Source organism: Scardinius erythrophthalmus (genome assembly GCF_964197995.2).
Source record: "Scardinius erythrophthalmus genome assembly, chromosome: 17".
Classification (NCBI taxonomy): Eukaryota; Metazoa; Chordata; class Actinopteri; order Cypriniformes; family Leuciscidae; genus Scardinius; species Scardinius erythrophthalmus.
Window position 1 is genome coordinate 25490714 of NC_138237.1, and position 21806 is coordinate 25512519.

Below are 21806 nucleotides of genomic sequence, written 5' to 3' on the forward strand. Positions count from 1 at the left end.
GGGGCGAAAACAAAGCTAAATGCACAATATGCACTAGAAAACAGAACTGTTACATAATTTCTTTATAACTATTAGTTCATATTCAACCATCTGGCCGATAACCGTTATGCCTTTAAATACATACATATGATTGATAAGGGCCAATGCAGGGAATGGGACCCGGGCACCGGGGTTACTCTTTTTTACGAGAAGTGCCATGGGATTTTTCATGACCACATAGAGTCAGGACCTTGGTTTAGCATCTCATCCAAAGGAAAGAAGACATATATATAGGGTACTACATACACTAAGGTGCACCAGGGTAAAAGGCGCCTTTGATTTTATTTTCCTCTAAACCACTAAATGGCACAAAAACTTGCCGCAGGACTTTCCAAAACATCTGCTTTTCAAGATGACCATGAAAATTTGGCTGATCCCTGATGCGATCGTAGCAGCGCAAAGTTGATTATGCACTAATTTGATCTAATATTTTATGTTTTTTTTTTTTTATGTTGTAGATTTAAGTGGCAAATGAGAATTGCTAAAATGAAACTTCTGCAAATCTATATTACATTATTATGGGATCTCCCTCAATGCTTTCAGAATCTTTACTTTTTAAAATAATTTTGTTTCTGTATTTTTAAAATATATTTTTATATTAACATTTTAATGACAGTATGTTTATGGAACAAAAATTAATTCTATTATTTATCAAAATAAACAGAAAATTGTAACCATACACTATGTGAATAGTGAAAAGCACACGTTTCTTAAGGTGTGCCTTTAGCCCTAGTACCCTATACAGTTTATAATAATAGTATAACAAGGTGACCTTATGCATATAACACTGTATTTGTATCAAATTTGTATAACTGATTTTCGTGCATGCTGTACATGTGCATAGTGTCATTGTCCTGCGTCACTGAACTCAGATATCACATATAAACACTAGGAATGCATGATTCATTTTGGGTTGGGACATGTTTTTTTTTTTTTTTCATTTAATGCGTTTGGCATTGACATATGCATTTATAGAACATACAATTTCTCTTATCGCAAACGTTTTTATGACTGTAAGACTATATCTTTATGAGATTTCTCTCTTTTCATCCTTCCCATTCCACCTTGAGAGATTGAAATGACACTTAAAAGACTATTTTTGCACAACACTAAAAGGTCTGTGACCGTGAGGGGAAGGTGATTTCAATTCCAAGTGCTGTAAAGGGACAGAATATAAATCATTGGTGTAAAGACACAAGCCTCTCCAGACCTCACGCAACCTTTGGATTTGGCATTTTCCAAAGAACCGTCACACAAAGCTTTGGTGAGTAAGCGGTCTTGAAAAGGGATCTGAATTTCTGAGAATGCAATTAAGATTGATAAAATCAAGTGATTCAATGACTTTGAAACTGTCAGGAATTGTTAAATACGTTTAAATAAAAAAAAAAATGTCATCATTTACATACCCTCACATCATTCCGAAGCTGTATGACTTTTTTTTTCTTTAGTGATATTCTGAGAAATGTCTTTAGGTTTTCCATACAATGAAAGTCAATGGGATCCAAATTTGTTTTGGATCCACATTGGTTTTGATAAGTTAAGGTCATTTTCTTACATTTCTAGCAAAATACGAATTCATTTGAAGAATGTTTACCCAAAACATTCCACAAATCATATTTGTTCATGTCTTTTTATCATTAAGGGCAGCTGGCACACTTGCAAAGATGAAAGTATTGGTTATCATTCAGCTCCTGCTGTGCTGTGTCACTCCTATCAAAGGTAGCCTAATCTATCACTAGTTTTCAAAGTCTGGTGCTTTCAAACAGATCCAAATTCTGCATGTTCTAACATATTATTCTACTCGAATAATTCGAATACATTATGCCTGAACAAATTGCTAATATTTAATTCTCTCTAAACGCATTCTGAGCAGCGGTCACCGTTGAGTCATGTCCGACGGCCATCGGGAGCTTGCTAAAGATACAGGTTGAGGAAACCGTCACCCTAACTTGTCAGACTGATGGAAGTATTGACCCATCCAACCATGAACTGCAGTGGTTCCGCAATGGTGCCCGGGTGAATCTGGCAGAAGAAAACCGCCTGTACCGGAGTAGTCTTTGTGTACAGTCTGTCTCTAAAGAGGACAACGGAGTCGTCTTTACCTGTCAGCTGAAGGGTGACGCAAGTGTGAACGGCTCCATCGAGTTCGACGTGCATTGTAAGTTTAATGTTCAGAATACTTGAGTAAACAGAAATAGGCCTATATTCAAGGGTAAAACTGACAGGTTTGGAATCAATTTCATTTCAGTTAAGCTATTCCAGAACTAACACCTTATCAAACTCATTAAATTAACTCTTTAAATGTAGCCTGCATCGATTGTGCGTTCGTGGGGTTCATTTGTAAACACTAAAACATCTCTTTCAATATAGCCACACGACGTAACAATTAAAATGCGTGTTATCGTGATTTTAGCATTAATAAACCCACTAACCATTTCTGTGTAAAGTTATCTATTCTAATGTTTTGAATCTGGAATATTTCTTTAAATTAATTAGATTTCAGTCAAACTGATTAATATGCTGCTGCAATTTGTAAGTAGATGGTGAATTTTTTTTTTTTTTTTTCCTGTATGCATGTAAAACAACATAGTTAAGGAGATATGGTCAGATATTGTTTCATTCTAGGTTTGAATGCCATTATATTACAGATCCTCCAGACCTTAATGACACTAAAGAAGTGTTTGTTGAGGAAAAAGATGCTGTTGTTCTGTCCTGTGATGTACGTGCCAACCCTCCTGTAGCTCTGGTTTGGAAAAGGGACGGTGAAGTTCTGGATCTGACCACAGGTAGTTACATAACGACCAATAATGGCATTACCGCTGAGTTGTCAATCCCAAAAGCTGAGCGTGATGTACATCAAGGAACGTACATCTGTGAGGTAACCTCACCCGTCTATGGAATTGCGAGCAGGACTTTTGCAGTTACAGTTGTAGGTCTGTGGTCCCTTTTTTATTCTCAATTTTTCTTTGACAGTCTGCTTTACATTAATGTTCAGTTTAATCTATGTTTCTTTTTTTCCCCCTCCCTTAGATAGAGTCCTAAAGTTCCCTGTAGGACCCACGATTGCTGGAGTGGTGGTGGTTTTATGCACAATTGTATTAGCACTCATCTCTAGGAGGGATAAAATTATTAAGGTATGTCAGCTCCCTCCATTTTGTTATCGTCATAACTAATAAAATGAAGACAATAGCGATGTTTCATATGAACTAGTTTACATAAATAACTCAGATCTTAAAATCAAAAACTATCTGAAACATCAGAAACTTTTGTGTCCTATAGTGCTGCAAGCGAAATTGAACATCTCCACTTGGAATTTCATCTCCGGCATTCAAACCACAGAGATATTGAGCATTGAGGAGATCAGACTGGAATTCAAGTAGCCATTACTGTAACTGGCAAATGGGTTGGAACCAGGATGGAATCCCTCTTAAATATGAATTACTAATTTAAAAAGATCTTCTTAGTTTCCTGCTCAGCCTGTTTGTTTTGTTATTGTTAATTATACGGTGAAAATTTGTCTGTCAAACAACAACATTTTTTAGATGATTTTCTTGTTTCTCCCCAGATTCTAATGTTGTTCAGCAAGTACTTTGTCTCTGAGCCAGCAAAGACACAGCCACTCCTAGAACATTGATGGCTGTGTTTGTTGGAGATACAGTAAAATAAAGTCATTAAAGTTAATTGCAAGATATTTTACTGTACATTGTCAAGGACAAGATTTTACTTGTGTAAATAGTGTAAAAGTCATTAACCCAGGAAAGCCCTGACCATAGCACGTTAGTTGGCTATAAAAAATTGCTATATAGAGGAGTATTTTGCTAAATTTTGCACCAAATGTTATATTTTCTAAATGTCATAATCATTTGTTAACAAACAAGTATTTATTACTTCAATGAGCTTATTGTTTCTGCATTAAATTATTACATTGTTTAAATTAATGCATTTTTAGATAACTGTTACTTTGTATATGTACATTTCTGAAATACTTAACTTAGACAGTTATCTTCAATAACAGATCACTCTAAATTGTAATATGCACTGTCTGTAAAGCTGCTTTGAAATGATGTATATTGTAAAAAGCGCTATACAAATGAACGCAAATTGAGTTGAATTGAATTAAATATCATGTGCACTATATTAACATATTATATTTTTACTTATATCATTCAAATATTATTACGTTATTATAATAAAAAACGCTTTATATTTATATTTGAGTTGTTATTTTTAACCTTTATCTATTAACATGTATCTACTGTACCTAATATTTATCTAAATGAATCGATATTGAATCAAGATCGGAATTATATCACAAGAATTTAATTGAAATCATGAAATTTTTAAATATGAAATCAAGCAATAATAAAAACAGTGGCTTACCAGTCATTGTACCATGTTGAAACATGCTGTCACTGAAATGGAACTTAATCAAATTTCTGTTTAGTTATCAAATGTTTTGACAATCACAATTCACTCATTGTGATGCAAACATGTTTTTTAACATCCCTCCCAAATCGAAATTGAACATCTCCACATGGAATTTCATCTCCGGCATTCAAACCACAGAGACATTGAGCATTGAGGAGATCAGACGGAATTCAAGTAGCCATTACTGTAACTGGCAAATGGGTTGGAACCAGGATGGAATCCCTCTTAAATATGAATTTCTAATTCAAAAAGATGTTCTTAGTTTCCTGCTTAGCCTGTTGTTATGTTATTGTTAAATTATAAGGTGAAAATATGTCTGTCAAACAACTCTTTATACTTGTGAATTGTTTAGATGATTTCCTTGTGCGTTTCTCCCCAGATTCTAATGTTGTTGAGCAAGTACTTTGTCTCTGAGCCAGCAAAGACACAGCCACTCCTAGAACATTGATGGCTGTGTTTGTTGGAGATACAGTAAAATAAAGTCATTAAAGTGAATTGCAAGATATTTTACTGTACATTGTCAAGGACGAGATTTTACTTGTGTAAATAGTGTAAATATCATAAACTTTTAACCAAATCAAATCATATAGGTTATAGGCGCATATAATATATATATTTTGATTTGGTTAAATTTGGTTATATTTATATTTGATTTGGTTAAAGGTTAAATATTCCACTTTATAATAAGATTAGGATACTTTCACTGTTTTCTTTGTTCGCTGTCATGTCAAATTCTGAGACAAATAAAAATGTAATTATATTTCAGATTTGTTGGACATTTAGTTACTTAGATTTTTTTTTTAGATGACTATAATAAGCACAAGCTTTAGAACGTTAAACAATACTAACTTAATGATCACAGCTGTTAAATATTTTGGGATATTTATGCATTTGACGTTTTGCTATCATTCGATGTGGTTTATTTATGATGAGCTTTGGTATTTCTGTATTTAACAGTTTAAAAGTGGTCTCTTTGTCTCTATGAATATAGACAGTTAAGTTGATCATAGCAATACAAGCGTTCCAAAACAAAGAACCGCGGGTAACGTCACATTTAGATTGCGACGCAACTGCAGTTTGGCCAATCAGAGTGGAGGAACGGGACATAGTGGGCGGAGTCTGACTTCCAGAGGGAGCGGTTCGCCAAATTCAAACAGAGCCAGAGCCAGCCACTCGAAACAAAGTAAAGGATAGTTTGACTTCAAAAGACTCTGAGATTTGGGAAAAGAACGGTAAGTTTTAATTTTAACGGCATAGTCAGTGCAAAATCTTTTAGACGTATTTGTTGTGTAAAGCATTTATTGTTTTTGTTTGATGTTGCTTTAGGTCGCTAACTTTGTAAATGATCAATGCTTTGTGCTCTTCTTCTACTCTGCGTTAACGTTGCTACTTACATCTTGGAGAATAATCTTCAGTTTCATTTTATTATCACTCACCGCGATTTACTATTTTCTTTTACAAACATCAAGCTTGTGATCAGTTTATTTATCAAACGAGGCAGCTCTTCACAGAGTTCCTCCCACAGTCGTGGAAAACCTGGAAAAGTAGCCTAATGGTGCATAAAATCTTTAAAAGTCACAGATATTTCTTACGTGAATATAATTTGTTCTACACCTTGGACTTATAATTATGCTAATTTTAACAGAAAATGGAAAATGTTATAGTAACAACCTGTTTTAGAGTGAATTTTTTTAACAGAATGCATTGAATACTGCAAAATGGTTAATCATTGTTTACGTATAAAGTCAATGTAGGCTACTATTCAACAAGACAACACATATGATATAGGTCTACACTTTTACCGGAAAGTATATTGTTAAGTCATATTTTTTGCAAATAGGCATTTTTACATCTCCTTGAGATCTCATGATGACGTCCACTATTGTGAGCGGGGTCTGGAGGTCGCATGCTGTCCTCGATGAGTCAGAGCCCGACAGCTCGCCCGAAGCGCCGCAGCAGTTTAAGAAGATGCGCTCCACCAGCTCGCTGAACTCACTGAGAATGTCTCTGCGAAAGCGGCTGCCCCTGAAACCAGTGCAGGCCAACGTCAACATCTCGGAGAACCCCACCTGGGAGTCACTACAGATGAACCAAAAGACCAGTGTTGTCCGCAAAATGACCCGCAGTGCAAAAAACTCCATTGGAAACGTCTGTCAGGTGTGCTTTTTTTTTTTTCTTTGAAACTGTGAATGCACATTCATTCAATCACTTGTTATAGACCTTATTCAGGCCAGCGCCATCTTTGATTTAAACTAGAATGAAAGCGAGGCTGTGAGGAATATACATAGGCTGCATCTGAAATCGCATACTTCCCCACAATATAGTAGGCGAAAAACAGTATGTGACAAAATAATTATGTACGAATTCACAGTACTCTTAAAAGAGTAGGTAAAAAGTACCCATTACTTGAGATTTTGTAGAAGTACCCATGACTTCTGTGAGATTTTGAAGTGTGCATATTATGGACACTTTACTATCCCATGAGAGACCACGGGAGAGGTCTTTTTTTAGTTCAATTGCAGACAAGTACAGTGCAAAAAGTACAAGACAAATACAAGGCATTGTGTTACTGTTCAGAGTATGTAAAACAAAGAATAAATTGAAGCGCCGTAAATGATGCTGATAGGTCACCTGATAATGACAACATGGCGAATGTGGTAAGTCCAGATTTCATTCTTACTACACACATTCAATACTATATAGAGTGTACTTTTTAAGCGGGCTTGAAGTAATTGTTTTAAATTCAAAATAAGTACCAACTCAAGAGAGTAGCCTATGCGATTTCGGACGCAGCCATATATCTCTTCAGTGGGTTGTACTGTTATTTAATGTGTTTCTGGATTGTTCTGCTGATGAAACACTGCAAAAATATCTTTCCAAGAAATTTCTGTAGACAAAAAACTCCAGACAACATGAGCTGTGGAAAATTATAAGTGATATAGGAGCTTTTTATCCCTCACAGCCTCACTTTCAGACCTGTCATGGCGCTGCTCTGAATAAGGTCTATAGTTATTCATGTAAAACAAATGTTTATTTACCCTCCCAAAAAAAACTATATTTTCATCTTCTAATCAGAAGTTTCAAAGGAGCCGACAGCCACGTCAGGAGTGTCTGGTCATGACGCCTGGTAGAACATCAGGCGGAGAGGAGTGTGATTGCACTGGGACATCACAAACCCCAAAACGATCTGCCGCCCGTACTACCATCACCCCCAGGCGAACTCCAAGGTCAACCAGCAAGCGGACTCCTCGAGGGGCCTGTACCCCAGACGCCAGTGCCCGTGCTGTGAGGACGGTGAAGACCAGGCGCACCAGGAGGCAGCTGGTGCGAATGGCTGCACTCAGAAGCCCTTTTGCATCACCAAACACAATGAACAGCAGGAGGTGAGGCTGCACAGCTGCATTCACACATTGCATTTTTGCTGATTTTAAATCGTTTAGTGTCCCCATGAAATCATTTGACGACAGCATTTTTCTTCATTGGGAAGTTGCGTGGGCAATATTTAAAGAATCAACCTTTTCTTGTAAATAGGCCATTATGTCACTGATGTGAACTGTGATTTGGTACTTGCAGGTGGTGGACATTCTCATTCTAAATAGCATTTGATTGGGAAGGAATGTGTGTAGTGCAGGATGAGTTGTCAGGAATTTAGTGACTGATTTAGATGTTACACTATACCATACTGTGCAGAGTATTAACATTTTCTGCATGCATGGAATACCCTGATGACTAACTACATTTGCCAAAATATGTTGTGTAACAATTGAGCACATTGTGTAAAACACTAGATCCCAAAATTCTCTTTTTTTAATATTCATTATAATTAGATTAGATGGTCAAATATTTAGACATTTTATGCGAAATTGAACAATAATGTAAAATAACAGTAACAATTTCAAAGATGTTGGACGCTGTTTTTACTTTAATTTTAGTTTTAGTAATTTTGTTGTGTTTTGTCATTTTTCTTCTTTTTTTAAATGTCTTATTCCAGTTTTAGTTATACTAAGTGAAAATGAGAAATGTTGCCTTGGGGACTAGCTGCTTTTTTATATCACTTAATGTTTAATTTATTTCAAGTAACACTTTTTTTTATGGTTTTAGTAAACTAAAATCACCCTGAGCTGTATATTTGCCATCATCCAACGCTCACTAAAAGTTTTAAAACTGATAATTTAATAACACTGTTAAATGTAATCTTTGGCAAATTTCAAAATGAATATCCATTTTCATATTGTACATTATAATGTTTTGATGCCTGAATCTTGTAGCATTCAATGTTTTTTTTTTTTTTTTTTTTGTAGTTTTCAGTATTTTATCTTTTAGTAGTTTAATTCAACATAATAGTATCGTTATGTTATAAGTTATAAGTCCATAACATAAAAATAATTATCAGCCAGAATTTTAAAATTGGTGCCTGACCCTCCCTAAACTGTGCAGTATCCAATAAGAATTGTCCCCATCCCATGACAGGCAGTTCGATGAGGATCTGGATTGTGTGTCCAAAGGCCTAGGAAGGCTAAAACGTCTCTCTCAAGCCTTTGATGATGCGATTTGGAAAGATGATAGGTGAGTATTAAAAAAAAATCACAATAAAATGTTTATTCTGTAAAAATAAATATATTTAGTTTTAATCTTCACCTTTTATCAGTTTTATTTCTGTCAATTCTTGAGATTGAGTGTGCTCACTCGGGTGGTCCCAGTTCCCGCCCCCCCTAAAAAGCCTTTATGTTGAGCCGCTTAAAGGTTATTGCACTTAGTGGGGTTTGCTTTTGGGAATTGTTGTCTATTGCTGGAACAACTGTGTGATTTAACTGTTTTAATCTAAGGGTTATTTTTTAAGACATTGGGGTTGTTCATGTTTTTATCATGCAGTGCTAGTCTTAATATCTTCCAGCCCTTCCTCCTCCTCCGAGGGACCCCATTCCCTCCCCTTTTTGAATTCCACACATAACTTTCCTCCCGCCAAGATTTTCAAATGGCTCAAAAGTCTCATTCCTTGGTTGGGCGGTCAGTCACTCTTAATCAATCCAGCTAAAGGGGTGACGATGGGATTTTAGGGCTGATTTAAATCTGCTATATTGCAGTCAACAAATTCAAGGCTTTCAGGCATGATCACTTGTAATATCTTTCTGAATTAAGTCCATTTATTATTTCTCTTCTATTCTGCAAGCGACAGGTTCAGGGAGTGTCTTTTGGATTAATGACAAGGTAAATGTTTTTAAGTATCTTTCTGAAGTTCTGCTTGAAAACATACTTGTGCAAAAATGTAGTGTTTATTCCATTATGTGAGTGTTTGTCCAATCTAAGAAGTTAACTTTAGCTCACTGAGTCTGATTCGTGTAGTCAGCGCCACACTAAAACCTATTTGTATTGCATGATTAGTTATTAACCTACACCAAACATGATTTAAGGAGCTTTACTTTCTAATATCAAGCACTAAAAGGCATTTTACAACACACTTTACAATGGCTGCTGCTTAATTTGCCCATTTCCTTCCAATTCTTTTTACCATTATTTTACGTCTATATTGTGATTTATCATGCCAATTCAAACATATTCTTCAGCTCAGTACATTTTGAAAGAAAAAAAAGTATCTTAGATGATTAATGTTCCAATTCACAAGTCTGTTGCTCCTTTTTTCCTGTGTAACACTAAACGAGTTATTGTTCAAATGCCAAAGCTGCACTTTTCCATACACTGAAAAACTGCATGCTATATTTTTGCTTGTTTCATTTAAAAATAATTAGTGCTGTCAACTCAATTAATCTGGATTAATCGCACCTAGCATAACATTTTTTAAATATATAATGTGTGTATTTACAAACTTTTCTGTTAAATGTGATTTATCATGATTAATCAATTTGACAGCACTAAAAATCATATATAACATTGGGATTTGAACACATTGAACACTAAACTCTAACTAACATAACTTTCACTCATGTAAATAACTGTTCTTTAGTCATGGTCTATTGCTAGATCATATCCCCCTTCCTCAATGCCTGGTCAAAAACCTATCTTGTCCTCGTTAATCAAAAGTGCATTTTGTAACCAGTTAGCACTAAGCTCGTAAGCTAAAGCCCAAAGTATACTTTGTTTTTTTATGCATAATTTAAGGTGCACGTACAGAACACATGTACATTTTGTCATCAGCATAGTACAGCACAAAATAAACATTAATTGAAATAAAATGTATAAAAAATGATCACTTATTTTATGTCAGCTAGTAGTTAAAGCAACATTTCTAGATACCCATTAATAGACACGGTACTTCCTTGAAAATAAATTCATTGACCCTTCACAATATAATGCTTTATAACGAATTCTGTTAGAGAGATACATATGGCAATTGATCAAATTGACAAAACATCAGTTCTGCTGGGTTTTTTTTTTTGAGACGGGTGATTTCCCGGAGGTTTGAGATTTAGCACCTCCACGTCAAACTTTCTCGCTAGTTATGACAACTAAACTATGCCACTCCCACACCATACACACGTCAAAGTTGCAGGAGCAAATTTTCTCTGTTTACGGATATGACGAGACTGGCGAGTGACGTTTACGCAATTTCCCATGAAAACACTCCAGCTAGGTCTAAAATATAAACGCTTATAGTAGGCTTTCCATAGTGAATCAAGGTAGGACAAAAACACGTTTGGTGATGTATTGACTCGTTATGTAAATTTTGTTAATTTTGAACAAAAAAGTTGCATATTGTACCTTTAACTTTGTAGATTTTAAAATTTTCTAAACTTTCTAGTGTTCATGTGTCAATTCGCGCGCTATTATTTGAAGTAAACTTTAAAAGCCTCTGCATTCGGCTGCAAACGTTCGCATAAAAACTTGACTTCGGTCTTAAAGTCAGCATAAAACTGAAGTTTTGTGACGTATATCCAAATGAGACAGCTTCTGGAATAAGAAAAATATAGGGCAGGACTTGATTTCATCCTTCGGGAATTAATTGGATCGTAGGAATTTGGCTAGTTGCCAGCTAAATGGAGGCAGATCTGAATGCCAGTTTGCTGTCAGTTGTGGAGGATATTAAGCCCCACCCTCCACCGAGACACATGTCACGTGCCTAGTTTGATATCGTGATCTCCAAAAGCACCTTACTTCATCACACACTTTACCATTAACTCTAACCATTGATGATAATGTGATTGCAGGGTCCAGGCATTGGAGCACTACAAAGGGGTCATGAGCAAGAGCTACAGCACGACCAAGAGCAACATTTCCAGAGGACTGAACAGGGCTTCCATCCGAAAACAGACACGGCGCCTACAGCAGTCCGTAAGCAGCTGGACGAACATCCGCAAAGCCACTTAAAAGAGGCAACTGTTTGCCTTATGCTATCAAACATGTATGTTGTCTTGTGTTTCTCAGTATATGCCAGAAGAGGCCTTGTCCAGTATTTTGAAGGGACACTTTTCTTATCTGTCTGTATCTTTTAATGGGCAACTGAATATACTGTATCACTATTTGAAAACATTTCCAATTATAGCTGCTGATTTTCAGATTTATGTGCATGATTTCAATTAATGCACATTCATGGCTCAGTGTGCTAGACATATTGAAGCATTTATTTAAAACTTTCTGCTGTGAACAGCCACCAAAAGATGTGAATACAAAATGTAAGCATATTAAAAATGAATGTGTGGAAAGGTCAAAGAATTAGGAAAAATGCTAAAAGTTATTCATCAAAAAACAAACCATATTTAGGTTGTTGTTTTTGGCAAAAATATCCAATATCACTAGCGAACACTAAACTGACATGTTTAGTGTCTTAACTGTGGGAAATGTTACTAACGTTACCGTTTACTAACTGTTTTAACCTATTTAGTTGAAGTTTATTAACAGTGTTTTACTGCTTTGGTACTTTACTACTGGGTGTACTGCAAGGCATTAGTATTTGTGTATCAGGAGGAAAACATGCAAAGTATGCTATAATTTCACTAAGCAAATATACTGCTATTGTTAATATTATGTAAGACATCATAATCACAGATTGTACTCACAATAATATGATCCATATGTAAACATTACCAAAGAACAATTATAGAATGAGTTTGTTTCAAAGCTGACATGTTTACAGTTATATCACTTTGCATTATGATTTGTTAAAAGAAAAGGACAAAAACAGCAGAATTGTTTGCTTTTTTTATATTTAATAAATACATTTTCAAAAATCCATAATTCAATTTGAACGGTTTCTTTCTTTTCATCATCATTTTGTAAGTATCAATGGGATTTTTTTCTTCACATCTCTTAGCATGTAAAGGACTAGAAGCTGCAAAGTACACGGTTCAGAGCAGTTCAGTCCTATTACTTGAATTTCCCTTTTCTTGTGCTTTCTTAACTGCCGTTAAATTGCAATGTGCTTTTAAAAATGCTGGGTGTCTCAGCAAGGAATCATCATTTTTAAAAGGCTGCTTTATTGGTCTATTTTAAGGATGGTAAATGTTTAAAACTCCAGAGGGAGCAGCTGTAAAACCACCTGCAAGATTTCAGCTCATTATAACCATTTTATCAGAAAGATTTTTTCTGTCATGGCATGCAAAGAATGGGTTCTGCTATCTCACTGTGTTGAGGGGAAGATGCTTTCTAGAACAGTATGGACTTTTTCATGCTCAAACAGCAACAATACACACTAAAATTTTAAAATGTAAAAAAGCATAACATGACCCCTTTCACAAATGAAACTTTATTTTAAAGTGAGGGCTGAATTGGTGAATGTGATTTCACCAAGTACAACATGATACTGGATCAACATTCCAATCAACCAATCAGATTTGAGTTTACAGTTTATGTCAAGTTTAGGCTTACAACCAGGGATAGGTGCTTTTACATCAATGCTATTCACCTATCATTTCCCTATCAGAAAAGTTTGATAACTTGTTAGATAGATAATGCAATATTCAATATGTGATACGTTAATTCTTTAAGTGTGTGAAAATCAATTTAAATTATATGTAAAAACTGAAACTGATATAACCAATATATATATATCGGTTTACTGTATTAGGCTGCTGTCACTTTAAGACTTAATGCATCCCATTGCCACACATCTGATTTCTTTCCCAGTGGTTTACGTTCACTTAAGACTGTGTTTGCATGAATATTCGCCAAGACAGGCATATTGTCATATGTGTGTGTGACCATTCAAGTGCAATAAGCCACGGAAGAGAACGTCTCGGTTACGGATGTAACCCTCGTTCCCTGAGTAGGGAACGGAGACGTTACGTCGGATGACGACGAATGGGGTTTCGCTTAGAAATCCTATCATCTTCGAGTATATAAAACGAGCCAATGGCAATGAAATGCCATGGGTCTGCGGAATTTGCATAGCGTATCTCCGCCCCACGCAGGGGGTATATAAGGAAGTGCGCTGGCAACATGCAGATATGTCTTCGCTGAGGAGCCGAGACTGAACTCAGGCGTTCCAGCGGTACAGCGGAAGTGGCAGGGAGACGTAACGTCTCCGTTCCCTACTCAGGGAACGAGGGTTACATCCGTAACCGAGACGTTCCCTTTCGTTGTCACTCCGAGTTACGTCGGATGACGACGAATGGGGTTCCCAGTGTAATCACGCCACCTCTCGACTGTCTACCAGTGCCCTGCGTAAGTCTGAGCTCCCTGTCGTGAGACTAGCACGGACGAAGGAGTCCTACTTAACACAGGAATACCAAGGTACACTGGGAAGCATATCCAGTGGAAATATGCAATCATGCCCAACCCGAAGGGGGGGACTTGGAATACACATATGACCCCGAAGGGCTGCATACGGAATAACACTGGGGTGTCCAGCCGCAGGTGGAATATTTCAACCCCAGGGGGCGAAGACACCTGAGCAGAATCTCTTACCGGCTAGTTGAAGCGAGTACATGAGAAGAAACTGACTCCACTCGGAGATTATAGAATCTCGCGAATGTGTTAGGTGTCGCCCAGCCTGCAGCTCTGCCGATGTCTGTTAGCGAGGCACCAGCCGCTAGAGCCCAAGAGGATGCCACACTCCGGGTGGAGTGGGCCGTCACACCAAGGGGGCACGGTCGACCTTGCTGCTGGTATGCCAAAGCAATGGCGTCCACGATCCAGTGAGACAGCCTTTGCTTGGAGAGAGCCTTTCCCTTCAGCTTCCCACCATGACAGACAAAGAGCTGGTCTGAGGTCCTGAAACACTGCGTCCTGTCTACGTAAGCACGGAGTGCGCGTACTGGACAGAGCAGTGCCAAGGCTGGGTCTGCCTCCTCCAAAGGCAGCGCTTGCAGGTTCACCACCTGCTCGAAAGGGTGTGGTGGGAACCTTGGGCACATATCCAGGCCGGGGTCTCAGGATCACGTGAGAGTTAGCCGGTCCGAATTCCAGGCACGCTTCGTCAACCGAAAATGCCTGCAGGTCCCCTACCCTCTTGATGGAGGCCAATGCAACCAGGAGCGCTGTCTTCATTGACAGGAACTTAAGCTCCACTGATTGCAGAGGCTCAAAGGGAGCACTCTGCAGGGCAGTTAAAACCACTGAGAGGTCCCAAGAGGGTACGAGGGGAGGCCGAGGAGGATTCAGTCTCCTGGCTCCCCTCAGGAACCTGACGATCAGGTCGTGCTTTCCTAAGGATTTACCATCAACTGCATCGTGATGTGCGGCAATGGCGGCAACATACACTTTCAGGGTGGAGGGAGACAGCCTACGCTCCAACCCTTCTTGCAGGAAGGAAAGCACGACACTGATGGGGCATTTCGTGGGTTCTAGATTTTTAGAAGAACACCAGTTGACGAAGAGGTACCACTTCAACGCATAGGCATGTCTCGTGGACAATGCTCTAGCGGAAGTGATGGTTGCCACCACCGCTGGTGGTAGGGTACCCAAACCTGCCTCATCCCGTCCAGGAGCCACACGTGGAGGTTCCAAAGATCGGGACGAGGGTGCCATAAGGTGCCCCGTCCCTGAGAAAGCAGGTCCTTCCTCAGGGGAATAGGCCAGGGAGGTGCTGTCGCGAGGAGTACTAGTTCTGAGAACCAGGTGCGGTTGGGCCAATACGTGGCAACCAAAATTACCTGCTCCTCGTCCTCCCTGATCTTGCGCAAGGTCTGCGCAAGAAGGCTCACTGGGGGAAACGCATACTTGCGGAGGCCCCGCGGCCAGCTGTGCGCCAGTGCATCCGTGCCTAGGCGTGCCCTCGGTCAGGGAATAATACAGGTCGCAGTGGGACGAGTCGTGGGAGGCAAACAGGTCTACCTGTGCGTCCCCGAACTGATCCCAAATCAGCTGAACCGTCTGGGGATGGAGTCGCCAATCTCCAGCGAGAGGCCGAAGCCGAGACAGCTCGTCGGCCGCCTGGTTCAGGTCTCCCGGGATATAAATGGCACGAAGCGACCTCAGATGCTTCTGACTCCATATGAGGAGGTGGTGGGCGAGTTGTGACATACGGCGGGAGCGCAGACCACCTTGACGGTTGATGTACACTACAGTCGCGGTATTGTCCGATCGGACCAGTACGTGTTGACCCCTGAGCAACGCCTGGAAGCGGTGCAGGGCAAGACGTACAGCCAACAACTCGAGGCAATTGACATGCCAAAGGCGCTGGGGTCCTGTCCAGGAGCCCGCGGCCGCATGTCCATTGCACATGGCGCCCCAGCCCGTGGTGGAGGCATCTGTTGACACAACAACATGCCTGGACACTCATTCCAAGGGCACTCCGGCCCGAAGAAAACTGAGGTTCGACCACGGGGTGAAGGACTGACGGCAGGTCGGAGTTACTGGAACTCGGAGCGTGCCGTGGTGCCATGCCCACCTCGGGACTCGATCGCGAAGCCAAAGCTGAAGTGGTCTCATATGAAGCAACCCGAGCGGCGTGACAGCCGCTGCGGATGCCATATGCCCCAGGAGCCTCTGAAATAGTTTCAGTGGGACCACACTCTTGCCCTCGAACTGACGAAGGCAAGTCAGCAGTGATTGCGCGCGCTCGCTCGTAAGCTGCGCGCACATTGCGACCGAGTCGATCTCCATACCGAGAAAAGAGATCCTCTGCACGGGGCAGAGTTTGCTCTTCTCCCAGTTGACCCGAAGGCCCAGACGAGCTAGGTGCCGGAGCACAAGGTCCCTGTGTTCGCAAACCTGGTCTCGAGAGTGAGCTAGGATCAGCCAGTCGTCGAGATAGTTCAGGATGCGAACCCCGTGTTCCCGAAGGGGAACAAGGGATACCTCGACGACCTTCGTAAAGACGCGAGGAGACAGGGCTAGCCCGAAAGGGAGAACCGCGTACTGGTATGCCTGCCCCTCGAAAGCAAACCGTAGAAACGGTCTGTGTCGAGGAAGAATGGAGACATGAAAGTAGGCGTCCTTCAGGTCGATCGCTGCAAACCAATCCTGCGGCCGTATGCACTCGAAAATGCGCTTGGCCGTGAGCATCTTGAACGGCATCCTGTGAAGGGAGCGGTTCAAGACGCGCAAGTCGAGGATTGGCCGTAACCCACCGGATTTCTTCGGTACAATGAAGTAAGGGCTGTAAAAGCCGGACCTCATTTCGGCTGGAGGGACAGTCTCGATCGCACCCTTCGCCAGTAAGGTAGCGACCTCCGCTCTCATAACCGGGGCATTGCCACCGACCATAGTGAAGCGGACTCCCCTGAAGCGGGGAGGAGACCGCGCGAACTGAATCGCGTAGCCGAGCCTGATGGTCCTCGCGACCCAGCGGGACAGCCTGGGAAGCTCTAACCAGGCTTCCAGGAACTGTACCAGCGGGGTCATACGGACCACAGACGTACCCTCGGTGGTGCAGCGAGGCGGAATGACCGGCCCAGGCGTGGGTGGCATAGCGGCCCGGTGCGGGGGCACGGTCATTAGCCGCGTCCTGCCAGAGGAGGCCAGGGGAGGACTAGCGTCCCACTGGGGCGTGCTCTGGCAGGGAACTGGCGACAGAGGGGGACGAGAGTGGCGAGGCTCGTGAGCGACGTGCACTGTCATCCGCACGCTCTGTTTGCTCAGAGATGGGGAAGTGAGTTCTGTCTTTAACTTAGGGTGCTGCTCGTCGTGGGACGAGCAGCGGCAAGGATTCTCCCCCGGCCCTTCACCGGGGGAAGGAGCGGCCCTGCTACCATCTCCAGGGAAGAACTCAACGCCATCTCTGAGCAGCCCGTCTCAGGAGCGCCGCTTGGCCTGGCGTTAGCGGGGCACAGGGCGGAGACAGGCGGTGCTACCCTCCTGCGAGCTCCTCGTGCTCTGAGCCAGTGAAGGCTCGAGGGGAGGAATCGCAGAGGGGCGGTGTCGGCGGGAAGCAGGCTAAGGAGACCGCACGGACAGATGACCGTCGGTGCAGAAGGTCCTCAGCCTGCTTATAGAGTGATCGAAGACTGTTGGGCGCAATCCTCAATCACACCACCGACCAGGCTGCCCGTCTCAAGAGTGCTACTTAGGCTGGCGTGGCAGTCTAAGGGGCGGAGACGGGCAGCGCCGCCCTCCTGCGACTTGCTCCTGCTCAGGGCCGGTGAAGACCCGAGGGGAGCAGCCGCACGGAGGGGGCCTTGGCGGGAAGCAGACTAAGGAGACCGCACGGATGGATGACCATCGGTGCAGGACCCGAGTCTACTTCAGGTGGTCGAAGCCACACCACCAAAGAGCCCAGCCCGGGACATGGGGGAGCTTAGAATATGAATTCTCAGACACCCCCACATCAACCTGGCTAAGCCCATGTCTGGACCACACTAGTGGACATCACCTGACCCAGGATCACGCAGGTACTGATGTCGCCTGAGCGAGGTCAGCAGTGTGCGTGGCGGAACAACCAGGCCGGCATGGGAAGCATAGCGTCCCAGCATAGGGGCGTGGTTAGAGTTTCCGCGTTCTGCCAGGGTTGGCCAGGGAAGGACTAGCGTTCCACTGTGGCCGGTTCGGACAGAACTCCCGGGACAGCACTGCATCGAAGGCGCAGGCGACACACAGCGCCCAGGGAGAAACACACTCACTGTCGGCAGATTACTGCACAAATCAGCAGCAGGAATGCGATCTCGCTGGACACTCAGAAGGCTTGTGGAGTGAAGTACTGAACTTGGCTCCGAAGCGAAAACATATCTGCATGTTGTCAGCGCACTTCCTTATATACCCCCTGCGTGGGGCGGAGATACGCTATGCAAATTCCGCAGACCCATGGCATTTCATTGCCATTGGCTCGTTTTATATACTCGAAGATGATAGGATTTCTAAGCGAAACCCCATTCGTCGTCATCCGACGTAACTCGGAGTGACAACGAAAGGGAACTGAATTTGGGATCGCAAACAACATATGTTGATCCAGGAACATGTCTTACTTGGCAAAATCAAGATAACCTACCAGAATTACATTTCTAAAAAACTGAGAAGAGTGAAATTAAATTAATCAGAAATAATTTGTCAACATTTCAACAGATAGTTTTATAACTTCCAATAACACCGAATATGAAATACATTTATACAAATATATACAGTTTAGTGCAGTACAGCCAAATTCACATAACAGATTCTCTCTGAAAAAGTCACAGACGTCAAACCACAGCAGGACATTTAAAAACTCTGTCAGCACATAATCTATTAGCACATACTTCACCCTAGATGAACACTAGAACTATAGTCTTTACATAATGCATGAGTATGAAGCAACATTTTGACAAAAAGAATCTGGGTTGAGCAAATCATGCAGACAGGAGTCCAAAAAAACTATTAATGAAACATGGCAGTTGGAATGCTCCTGGAGACGTCCGTTTTTCTTCTAAGCTCCTTTTCCTTTACGGCTGATGAAAACACAAGAAAACAGGGTCTTCTGAGAAATGCTTGCCGGGTGATCTGCGAGACGTGTGGGTCACAAAAGAGTCATAAAGAACACAATGCCTCAGGTTGCAGGACTGCTATAAATAGATGCGGCTCAGGTGCTCATGTCCATGGTTACCTTCACAAAGACCACAGGAGTCTGCAGGAAGATATTCACCACACATTAAACGAGTCTCCTGGCAAAGCACAAAACTCAATAAAAGATGACCTTGACACTACTTTCTGTAGCTACTCTCTGTCATACTTCTGTCTCATTTATGACACCTCCATGTTCCTCTTTCCTTCAGTCTGCTGTAAGAGTCACATGGGGTTAAAGCATTCAGTGTCCAATCTTCACATCTGTTCTGGGCTCTTTCTAACAGCAAACGTTTGAAATGTTCCTTGTCTCTCTCCGATGGGATTGTTTGTTTTGGAGATAATTTGCAAATCCTTGCAGCTGTTCACTGTTCTTGTCTGCCCATCTATCGAGTTGAACGTTTTTTCTGGTTTGAGATGAGATCTTGATGTGTTTGATGATGAAATTCGTCTGTATGTACTGAGGATGGAGAAGAAACGTGAGATTAGTAAGAGGTTGGAGAAATGTGCTTGTTCAAGATGGTCTTCCAGCCTTACCAGCTGAAGTCAATAATCCTCTTAGCCTCGGTAGAATCACTGTATAACATGCTAGCAATTTGGTGCATTTCCATGAATATACAATTCAAAATAAAATATACAATTGAATATACAATTCAAAATAAAATGCGTTACAATGGCTTTGAATATAGCTCATCCAATAAGATTTTAGGCAAATTATTATTTTTTATAATTTTGTATGTCTTTCAGCTTGACTCCATGAGCTCCATATGGGAACTTTAAAAAAATAAATTGAATTCAGTATAAACATTAGAAGCATTTTTCCAATTTTAAGAGTAAATTTTTTCTTCTTAGTTATAAGCATACATTTTATTTATATCTACGGAATCTGCAAATGCTATTTCTAAAGAAACTAAATCTTGCTTCCTCAGAGACAGAGGCATTGTGGAAAAGTTCAATACAAAATAACAGCATAGAATAATAAAACTAAAATAATAATAATAGGTTCAAAATTACTAAATATAATATTCAAAATAAATATAATTGGAAAATAATTATTATTTTAGGGGTCCATCAAATTAAAAAATTTGAAAACCCCTGTTATAATGTATTTCTACCAACAAGTGTAAGTAATTTATAATAAAAAACAGAAACTAAAATATGTAGGCCTAAATAAGATTTATGTATTTGAATTGCATATAAAATTCCCATCCATTTGCCTTACACAATTTTAATATAACTAATAAACTTAATGTGATGCATGTCGGTCATACATAAATAAAATGGGTAAGAAAAAAGTAAGATTTAAAAATATCATGGCATAGACCGTTATTAACCATTTGCATTTTTTTTTTTTTAAATAATCATTTTAAAAATATATTCATTTTCAAAACATATCTTAGCAATCCTATTTGAAGCAGTAATAGATTCATATTGGCGCATAACTTGAACAGTTTTGTATTGTAAATTGTCTATTAATGACCCATAATTAACAGTCAAAGATCATTTGCTTTCTTTACCCTTGTGTTTTTCAGGGCCATTCAGAAAAGATTCGCACATCTATAAACGCCCCTGGTTCAGAGCAGTTCTACCACAATTACTTGCTCCAATAGACCGTGAAAGAGAAGCACAACTCAAACATCAGCCAAAGGGAACATCGTCTCACAGTGTCCATCACTCTTTCTAGAAGCCAATTAAGCCCCTCCCTAAAAGTTCAAGACAGATTCGCCAAGCTGGCGATAAGACAGCCGTTCCCTGGGCCGCTGGGCTGTCGTTTACGGACACATGATGACAGAGTGCAGAGACCTGGGCAATCCAGAGCAACTCGTGTGCGTCACAGCAACCCAGATGGGAGCCAGTGGTCTTCTGTGAGCCAATGGGCTGCTCTGGCTCTAAGTGATCCAATACAAAAAAGGGCCTGTTTGCAAATGACATTCTGCTCCCATAACTGCACAACATGAGTGTTTGTCAGTGCACACTACATCAAATATCAGTGAATCTCTGCAGGTTTGTGAAATGAATGGAGCTCTGTATTGGAGCGCTTTCAAATCAATCACAAAACATGTGTCTCCATGACAACAGCTGGGAAACATCTCCAATGAATATGTCAGCATGCCGTCTCTGCTAAACCATATTGGGCATTAGCAATGAGTTGCGCACAGCTAATGTCAGAGCAGAAATAATGATGGGTATCACTTCTGAAATGTACTGAGGTAGCTATTAGGCAACAACAGGTCATATAAATGTACTAATGACGTGAAATACAAGTAGAGTACAATGGAGCTAAAGGCAAACCTTAAGAAATGTGCTTTTCTTTATACTCCCATATTGTATGATTGAAGAAAAACAAATGTTTGTATTGAACATTGATGGAGCAACAGATTTTGTGTGAAAAAAAATCATAAAAGTAGTTTATATTTTAAAAAATCGTGTATATGTAAGAGGTGGCAAGGTGGGCCTTTTACCCCACACTCACT

At 40.8% G+C, this 21806-nt stretch overlaps 3 protein-coding genes across 8 annotated transcripts in view; 2 read left to right on the top strand and 1 right to left on the bottom strand.

Annotated features, from left to right (window-relative positions):
- Window positions 1-1698: 1698 nt before the first annotated feature.
- On the top strand, window positions 1699-4915 carry tmigd1 (transmembrane and immunoglobulin domain containing 1; the record flags this gene model as incomplete). The annotated part of the gene is made up of 5 exons (XM_081390470.1): window positions 1699-1758; window positions 1913-2197; window positions 2688-2976; window positions 3074-3173; window positions 4847-4915. The coding sequence occupies exons 1-5, from the start codon at window positions 1704-1706 to the stop codon at window positions 4913-4915; spliced, it is 798 nt and encodes a 265-aa protein (XP_081246596.1). The 5' UTR covers window positions 1699-1703.
- Window positions 4916-5549: 634 nt separating this feature from the next.
- Window positions 5550-12660, top strand: pimreg (PICALM interacting mitotic regulator). Of its 3 annotated transcripts, none has more exons than XM_081391862.1 (6): window positions 5550-5699; window positions 6308-6624; window positions 7543-7850; window positions 8938-9033; window positions 9638-9675; window positions 11631-12655. In XM_081391862.1, the coding sequence occupies exons 2-5, from the start codon at window positions 6334-6336 to the stop codon at window positions 9666-9668; spliced, it is 726 nt and encodes a 241-aa protein (XP_081247988.1). In that variant the 5' UTR covers window positions 5550-5699; window positions 6308-6333; the 3' UTR covers window positions 9669-9675; window positions 11631-12655. The 3 variants fall into 3 exon arrangements, with proteins under 3 accessions (XP_081247988.1, XP_081247987.1, XP_081247989.1); XM_081391863.1 differs by having other exon boundaries at window positions 5578-5699; window positions 9644-9675; window positions 11631-12660; XM_081391861.1 differs by lacking the exon at window positions 9638-9675 and having other exon boundaries at window positions 5551-5699.
- Window positions 12661-18845: 6185 nt separating this feature from the next.
- Window positions 18846-21806, bottom strand: part of plrdgb (PITP-less RdgB-like protein) — a 103134-nt gene continuing 100173 nt past the window's right edge. For all 4 annotated transcript variants that reach the window (XR_014032018.1, XR_014032019.1, XR_014032020.1 and 1 more), the window contains exon 20: window positions 18846-19792. The gene's annotated coding sequence lies outside the window, so the exon portion shown is untranslated. The remainder of the gene's footprint in view (window positions 19793-21806) is intronic.

Coding starts and splice junctions, on each gene's coding strand:
- pimreg (XM_081391861.1), top strand. CDS start 6,334: ATGATGACGTCCACTATTGTGAGCGGGGTCTGGAGGTCGCATGCTGTC. Junction 6,625..7,542: donor CCATTGGAAACGTCTGTCAG/GTGTGCTTTTTT, acceptor TCTTCTAATCAG/AAGTTTCAAAGGAGCCGACA. Junction 9,034..11,630: donor GCGATTTGGAAAGATGATAG/GTGAGTATTAAA, acceptor ATGTGATTGCAG/GGTCCAGGCATTGGAGCACT.